Here is a 9,129-nt window from a genome sequence, read left to right as displayed (position 1 = left end):
TTCTCTAACAGAATAGAAAGAAAGGCTGATATGTCTTCAGAGATACTCATTTGTTATAGCTCATATCTTTTAATAGTGGAGCTTACTACCTGGTATTGATTCTTCAAAGATTAAGAAGCTTCCCATCGTTGTCTCTAACCTGTGTGCCTCTAAGCTATGAAGTCGACATCTAAGATGATTTGATACAGGGGATTTATCACTTCACTTAACAGAATCTCAGGCTCCCAAAGGATGTGTGTACCTTCTCTATTACTTAATGCTCCAGAGTCCTTAAAGAGGGGACATGGTGCTAAATTCTGCAGTCATTACTCCCTGGGAGAGAGATCACGCTGAGTTTCATCTACAGTAACACAGAATAACTGTGAAAGTTGCTCCTGTGTTGGTTGTCTGAGGGTCGGATAGAAATATTGAGACGGGAGAGGGATGACAAAGAACACCAGGGGCATCCTTGGCATGAGAGACGGCAGACTCATAAAAATCCTCCTTTGCTGACTTATTCTAGTCCAACCTCCATGCCGCATTAATTCACAGCACGGGGAAGGCTCAGACAAGCCACTTTTTTCAGTATCAGTAACCGCCCTCTTGCCAATTTATCACACAGGATCAAGGATTGTTTGCCTCTTCACAACTCCTAAGGCTAAGTGATTAAAAATAACCCTGCTTCCCTCCCCCAGTCAATGTATCAGAAAATGCGCACATACAAAAAAAAAAAAGGAAACTCCACTCAAGGATGGAAACATTATGCAAGCTGAGACAAATTTATTGAGAATTTGACAGACACATCCACAACTTCACCACGACGGGGGATCAAGAGAGTCTTGAAAAATTCAAAAGCAATGCGTGTCACGATGGTTGCCAAACTCCTGTTCAAGTCCCAATAAACAGCATCCAGAGGAGGCAGCTTGAGGCATCATCTAGATTTTCAGTTCCTTTGTTTGAGACTCGGTTGTTAAGACGTGAAACACAGCTTCTGGGAAGAGATTAATGAGCAAGTAGAAGAAGAAGGTAAAGCTGGAACCTGGAGGTGCCCCTCAGCCTTCACGAAGGGATGAATCTACGCCAGGGAGATTGCAGCACATCAGTAGAGAGCGTATGGCCAGTATCTTCTGTAAGCCCCGCAGCCATTGTAGCCATAGCCAAGTCCATAGCCCACCGGAGAGTAGGTGCTACCATAGCCACAGCCAACACTGTACCCCAGAGGGTAGCCATAGCTGCCCCAGTAGCACCCTGGGAAGACAGAGCCCTCAAAGTCGGTGTAGTACATGATGCGAGGAGTGGATGGCTCAGGTAGGAGGGGAGTGAGTGTGATGGTCTCTCTGGGCTCAGGCTGCCTTTATATACCCTGACTAAGGGGCGTGGCTTAGGAAAATACAGGGCCTTCATTTTCATTCTTGACACCAATTTGCACTACACAAAGCTCGTTAATTTTCTGTGCTCTTGCTTAAGAGTCTTTAAGAAGGCTTTTGTGTGATATAATGCAAGGAGACGGTTCCATCAAACAAATTATGTGCCTTCCCAAAAGGGTTATTGCCGGGACTTCAAAGCACATTGTCTTACAGACCCTGTACATAATTTCAGTGAGCAGGCTTTGTAACGCCAAGAAAGATTCCAACATTGTTAGCTCTAATGCGGTCATCCTGTGCTATGAACTTACACAAGCAGGGCAGATTTTCAATAGATACATGTCAGACACTTGAAGTCAAATAATAAGTTGTGAGTTTGTCTCAAAATCAGAGAATCTCTTATCATTTTCTGGCTTAAAGAATTCTCTCTCTCTCTCTGTATCTCACTCTGTCTCTCTGTTTCTGTCTCTGTCTCTGTCTCTGTCTCTCTCTCTCTCTCTCTCTCTCTCATTCATGTGTGTAAGACACTCACCACAGACCTTCCCTAATCTATAACTAATCTGTGCAGAGAACTGAACTGTGCAGAAAAGTTAATTTTATAGACCTCATCAGAATTGTATCTAGTAGTACATGTCTATACCACCTCTGCAATTAAAAATTGGTAACATCAAAATATAATTTGTTGATTAATCCTAATACTAAATGTCAAACCAGTGTGATTTATTGATCTGATATACTATATCAGGTAAAGATTAAACATAATAACATGGCAAAAACAGAGAAAAGTAATGGAATTTTTTGTCCTAAAATGAAGACTACTTTTCTATTAGATCCAATAAAAGCATTTTACCTGAAAAACAAGATGATTTTTATGAAGGGCCAAGAGGTACTATGAACTTGCTGTGGTTCTATTTTGGAATGATTGTGTACCCTAGGATAGGGAGCCTAGACCATTCCCCTTTAAATAGAGACTTAGCATATAAATAAGAACTGGGGGCGGGATCAAATTTATCAAAACTGTCTTAGACTGTATATGACCTGATAAACCATTTCCCAATGCTTGCATGGATATTTCCTTTCATGGAACTTGATATAGTACTTAGAGAATGCACCACAGATGAGGGCACATGGCATGAAATAGAAAACAGAACAGAGTCACCATAGATGGCACAAAATAGGCATGTTCTATTCACCAGCCTCAGACTTAGCATCCCAGAAGTGACTTTACTCTATGGGCAGGAAGAGGGCATATGTTCATTCCAAGGACAAAGTGAGACTCTTAGAGAAACTCAAAGCTATGCCTGTGTTCTAACCACTAATTGTTTAATTACATGGAGGCAATTTTGAAAACACCTACAGAGTTGCCCCCACCACCCCACTTCATAAAGCAGGATGCCACCTATGGTGATTCAGAACTTAAAATTCAAAACCCCCTTCATGTGTTTCACAACTAAAAAGGGCCAGAAAATTACAATTAGGTTCACTGCTAAATGTAAAGTTACTAGACAGAAAGGCATTTCCTAAAGTCCTTAGAATAAGTTAGGTTGTATTGCAACCTTTATCATATTGCTGTATTTAATAACAAAAAAATGCAGGTAACATTGGGAAAAGAGTTAAACAAAAATTATTTGAATCAATGCCAAAGTTCAATTATAAAAGCATGATTAAATGAATTCCTCTCCCCCACCACCCACTACCTAATCTGACACATGATGATTTTTTGCCCTTGATGCTATAATATACAGCTTTGTATATGAGTAATAATGGTGAAGAATTTATGTTTGCTGCCTTTTTAAACAGGCCATAAGCCCTGTTTAGAAAAAAACAGCCTGAATTCTACCCACAATTTATACAGAAAATAATGTAAAGAGAAAACTTCAGGGGAACACATTATTTCTTAACAAGTCATTGTTAAAAATAATAGGCAACTCAACCTAATTGAACACATAAAAGCTTTGTTCTGACATGTGAGAACCCATGTTTCACAGAGCCTGAACTTTGCACATATTGAGAACCTTCCTTGTGAAAAGGAAGACAATATAAATACAAAATCAATGCAGAGGTAAATCACCACAAAGAGTTTAAATGTCAACAAAAATAATAAGGTTAGAAAATCCTGGAGCAAACACTGTTTTTACTACTTAGCTGCCTGACAACTTCTATATTTTTCTTCCCCATAAAGAAGTTAATGACTCCATCACTTCAAGATCTTCCCTCTATTTTCCTGGACTTGATTTCATGGAAAAGGCACATCCCAAGATATAATTTTTATCCCTGAATGTTCCCAGTACACACTCCAAGTAAACTGGAAGAGTTTCTGAGAGAATTCTTGAATGCTGCTCCTGTATGAAGTAGCTTTGGTAGACACACAAATGGCTGAGAACCACAGTAATCCATCTTTCTGTTCCAAGTTAAGTTTACGTCTCTTCCATGCCTCCTTAGTCAGACCCCAAAATCTGGACTTCCCCTGCCATCCAATGGGTCTTAGGAAACCCCAGAAGGAATCTGAACTAATCCACACTAACCCAAACCAAAGGCAGATCACACTTCTCCCCGGACATCCTCCCAACAGACCCATGCCATACTGGTCTCTTGGAAAGAGAAAAACACAGTCACATATTCAATGATGACATTGGAGCAGTGATTGCTGGGTAATCATTTCCATAAAGCTCAGGATGTCCTTCTCATTTAGTGGCATTCCTAAAATCATTTATCATAAATAGCTTTATTTCATTTTTACTTCTCTTCTTTGATTTGAAATAAAGTCTAATATGAATAAAGATGAGGGGGAAAATGCTGTTCCTTGCTCTTCTACAAAGGAAAGAGAAATTACACAAGTTCAGAAGAAGAAGCAATTCAAATGGGCACGAGTCTCATCACCTTCAAATGTAATGCTTCTTGTCAGTATATTAGTTTCTTAAAAATATAAAACAATTAGATAATTTTATTTGATCCTAGGATGAAATTTAGGATACTGCACATGTTAGGCAAATGCTTCACCACTGTGTAACATTGCCAGTCCATTAAGTGAGCTTTAATATATATGATAGTGGCCATCTAGAATACAAAATTGAAATTTCAATAAGCAAACATGTATTTAAAATATAAATTGAATATCTCTTGAATTATAGGTCATTATTAGATGCATACTAGAAATTGTTGTTAAAAATGGGTGAAAATGGTAACTATGCTGGAATGATCAATAAATGAAATACATATTAGATATCCTACTCTAAAAGGGCAAAAATAGAGAATGTACAATTCTACTTAAAGTAGTAGTGTCCAGAAAATCTCAGTCATGCATAAGTTAATAAATACATTAACTTTGTCTTGAAATTGGTATTTTACTAGTGAACACTGATAAGGGAAACAGTTGGATCTAGGTAACATTCCAAAAACACCAACAACAACAACAACAAAGTTGAATGCAAACTCCCTAAGGTGTTGTAGAATAATGGTGTGCCTTCCAGGAATCACTAACAGAAATGAACTCTTGGATGTAAAAGAAGAATGAATGAAGGACAGTGCTGAAAAGGCCGTCAGAACGGACTGCTTTACGTGTCATCTGGACATGACAGGGCCATTGCACTCACAGTGGTTGATTGTACAAGATGAGACCAATAAACACTGCATCACGGTGGAGCTCACAAGTCCATATCCCTAGTTGGGGGGGGGCTATTGACAGTTAGTGGCTGCCAGGGTAAAATGAGTCAGGATTTTTTTGGAGGGCGGGTTGGTCCCTGGCCAGTTGGCCATGTTCCAATTGATGGCCCCACACAGATAAGTATATAGGTAGCACAAATTGGATTCAATGGGTTATATAAACATACTAATAACATTTTTAAAAAGATATAAAAAGATACTTTTTTAATCTGCCACTCACAGTCAAAATGTTTAGACAACAAAGTTGTATTATGTTTAGCGCGCACACACACACACACTTTAAAAGATTTCAATACAACATGAGAATAAATAGCAGACTATCATATCCCTGTCTTTTCCCCATCACCACTCACAGTTGTATGCCAACATACAAATACCCCAAAATTAGCTACTCTACAAATGGTATTAGAATAACTCAGGAGAGTGTTTAAGAAGCTTAAGCAAGTTGTTAGAGACTAAACCCTAATGCTAATGAGGTAAAGAGATTTGAAACACTCATCACTTTACTAAACCAGCATGGTTTCTAAGTACATTCTAAATATTTGTCATTATGCCCAGAAGAGAGTGTTCTCCTAGCCCCTCATCAAAGGAACTCCTCTTTGTAACAGAGACCATTACAGGAAAATACAACTAATCAGAATGCAGAGTTATGGAGCTAGGTACAAGTGATGCATCTACAATGTAATTCCTGAACCTAAGGCTCGGGAGTCATTTTGGAAAGATAGTAGAAGCCAGAGCATCGGGAAGCTTGTTGGGAGACTGTCTCCTACCAGTTTCAGAAGCTACACCCATGAAGTCTTGCCAACATAGCTTCCGGAACAAGATCTGAACAAGGACAACACCAGTAGATATTCTGCTGGCGTGGAAGGAAGAGGCTCATGAGGTCTCCATAGTACACAAAGAACTACAGGGGACTAGGGAATACTGAGAAAGAGTCTTCCCCATGGAAGAGTACACCAATTGATTACTCAATACCAAATGGTCAGTCCTGAAAATGGGTATAAATAAGTAATACTAAACATACCAAACGGGTTGTACTTATGTATTTTGGTATATGCATATATGTGTATGTATATACATATAACGAATGAAGAAAACAGGGCCATGAATTAGACAGCAAGGGAGGACATATAGCAGGATTTGGAGGGAGAGAAAGGAAGGAGGAAATGTTATAATTATAACTCCAAAATTAAATATATATATATATATATTTAAAAACCAATACTGAAGCAACAGTCTCATTTTGTTTGAACCATCCCATCCCCAAGACTCGCACAATTCAAGACTGGAAGACAACTCCTAAGCCTGTGGGGTCCCATCCCTGGAAGAAAGATGCAGGTTCCTCCACCTTTCAAAGGACTTGCTGTAGTTCTGAGTCCCACAAATCACTGGGGAGATATCTAGAAACAGCTGGGAACAAAGAAAGGCAGGGACTGTCGAAACAATGACTTGGCAGAATCTACTGAGGCTCTCGGTGACCTGCTTTTCCATGGCCATAGCAGCCTTCACCAACTGGATGTTTTCAAAAGATCTGTTGCCAAGAAATGCTGACAAGAAATGCTAAAGGGAGTTCTTCCAGCTTAAATCAAAGGATATTAATTATAAATATGAAAACATATGAAAGTATGAGACTCCCTGGTAAAACACAGCACACAGCTTAATTCAGAGCACTCCAGTATTACAAGTGTGGTAATGTTATTAGACCTCTGAGACAGAGGTCAAAATATAAAAATGCTGAAAAGAACTTTAGCCACATAATTTGTGGTGCATACGCAATATGAAAAGTTGTAAATATTTACATCAAAAAACATAAATGTAGGAGAGGAAAAATGTCAAGCGTTCATATAAGATCAAAGTTTTGATGCCAGTTAAAATGTTATTTTATGTAACCCTCCTAACACAAAAGAGTACTTATAGAAAAGGGAAGGAAGAAAGAATCAAAGCAAGAAAAGGTTAGGTAACAAAGAGAGCCAGAAATGAATGAAGAGTCTATGAAACATCCAGAAAGCGGTTCCTAAAAGGCAATTATAACAATTGTGTTAAATGTACACAGGTTAAACTCTAGTCAAAAGACATATGAAAGCTGACTGAATACTAAGAAAGAAAGACCCAAGTATTTGCTGTCTACAAGAGAATCCTTCACTTTTAAGGACACAGTTGGATTGAAAGTAAGAGATGCTGGAAGATTTTAAGTCGAAAACAAAGGGGAGTAGAAATAGGTCCAGTTATACCACAACAAACATTCTTTAAGCTAAGAACTGTGACATGAAAGGAGTTACGCGGTGTTACAAGGAGAAAGATAATCAAGAAATGTATTCTCATTAATACATCTATATACAACATCAGAGCTCTTAAGTATATAAAGCAAATAGTAACAGATACAAAGAGAGAAAAAAATCATAGTAGAAAACTTTTAATATCCCAGTTCAACAATGAGCAGAGCATTCAAATAGGAAAACAACGAGGAACCATTGGATCTAAACTATTCTTTAGAACAAACAGACTAACAGACATGTACTGAACTCTGTTTGGCAGCAGCAGAATATATTGCTCACAAGCACTCCCAGGGCATTCTATAGGGTAAAGTATCTGTTATGACCCAAAGCAAGTTTTAGCAACCTTGGGATGAATGAAATTATATTAATTAATCTTTTCCATCAGCAGTGGCATACAACTAGAAACTGATAATGGGAAAAAAACAGAAAAAAATAAAAAATAGGTGGAAATTAAGTATGCCCTCTTCCACTGAGAGAGTGATATCAGAAATAATTTTAAAAAAACGTGTTTGCAACAAACAGTAATGAGAGAAAGGTTTATAGAAATAAGCTCTACACTAAGAAAGCACACACAAATCAAATTCCTATGTTAAGGAATCAGAAAATCAAACTAGAAGAAAGGAAACAATGAAGCATAAGTAAAAGAAGTCATGTAGAAACATCAATGAATGTTTTTATAAGATACAACTGAAAGATCTTTGTATGGACAATAGAAGAGAAGGTTTACATAAAATGGGAAGTGCAAGAAAAGTTATTATGACTGATAACACAGAAATATAGAATCCTAAAAACTGCTACAATTATAGGTCATAAGATTGGATAATCTAGAAGTGGGTTAATTCCTATGGCATACAACCTAACAAAAATAGGGAAGAAAGATAAAATATGAATAACAAAACATGAGAGCAAATCGTAGCAAAATATTTCCCCTAAAAAAATAAAATATGGCTGGCAAAACCAGCAGAGACAGCTGATCTGAACAGGGGAGAGCTCTTGGACCCCAGACCGACAGTGGGGAGGCCAGCATGGGACTGATCTGGACCCCCCAAATATGAGTGTCAGCAAAGGCCTGGGCAACCTATGGGGCCCTGAGCTGTGGATCAGTGTCTATCCCTGGTATACAAACAGTCTTCGTGTGCCTATAGCACAAAGAGGGATGCTCTCTCAGCCTGGACTCTTAGGGGAGTGTCTGGACCCTACTCAGAGTGAAATGACAGACTCTAGATATCCCCTATGTGGAAGGATTTGGCAATAGGGTGGGAGGGTGGGGGGAAAGGGGAGTGCAGGAGGAGGGGAGGGAGAGGGAACTGGGATTGACATGTAAAACAAGCTATTTAAAATTAAAATAAAAAATAAAAATAAATAAATAAATAAAATAAAAAATGATAAAAAAGAAAAAAATATGGAAAAGGATGACTTCAGTGAAGAACAACTGACAGCATTGCTTCTCAAACTCTCCCCAAAACTGAAGTGGAAAGAATGGTTCCATACTTATTCATCAAAGCCAATATCACATATATGTATAACTACTCAGTAAAGTCCTAGCAAACTCAGTTCAAAAGCTTTATATAAGAAAAGAACACCATAAACCATAGGACAAAAATGGTTCTATTTACACAAATCAATAAATGTGATGTATGTTGTTAGTAGAGTGAAGGGCTCATGTCACTTGCACATCTTAACAGATGCTGAAGATAAATCTGACCATATTCAACCACTTCTCATGAAAAAAAAAAAAACTAACAACTTAGAGAAGGAATGCACTTGAACAAAATAGAAAAATAGGGTAATAGCATTCTCATAAAACCAAAAGTATTTCAGTAATATCTACAACTCTTAGAATAAAA

General features: G+C 38.0%; 1 protein-coding gene across 1 annotated transcript; it reads right to left on the bottom strand.

Annotated features, from left to right (window-relative positions):
• Positions 1-1,023: 1,023 nt before the first annotated feature.
• Positions 1,024-1,264, bottom strand: LOC101832025 (keratin-associated protein 8-1). The gene has a single exon (XM_013116171.2). It carries the CDS (start codon positions 1,262-1,264, stop codon positions 1,079-1,081), a length of 186 nt encoding a protein of 61 aa, XP_012971625.1. The 3' UTR covers positions 1,024-1,078.
• Between the last annotated feature and the right edge of the window lie 7,865 nt (positions 1,265-9,129).

This window comes from Mesocricetus auratus, unplaced genomic scaffold, assembly GCF_017639785.1.
Source record: "Mesocricetus auratus isolate SY011 unplaced genomic scaffold, BCM_Maur_2.0 Super-Scaffold_100008, whole genome shotgun sequence".
Classification (NCBI taxonomy): domain Eukaryota; kingdom Metazoa; phylum Chordata; class Mammalia; order Rodentia; family Cricetidae; genus Mesocricetus; species Mesocricetus auratus.
The sequence above is the reverse complement of the archived record's forward strand: the minus strand, read 5'-3'. Positions and strand labels throughout refer to the sequence as shown.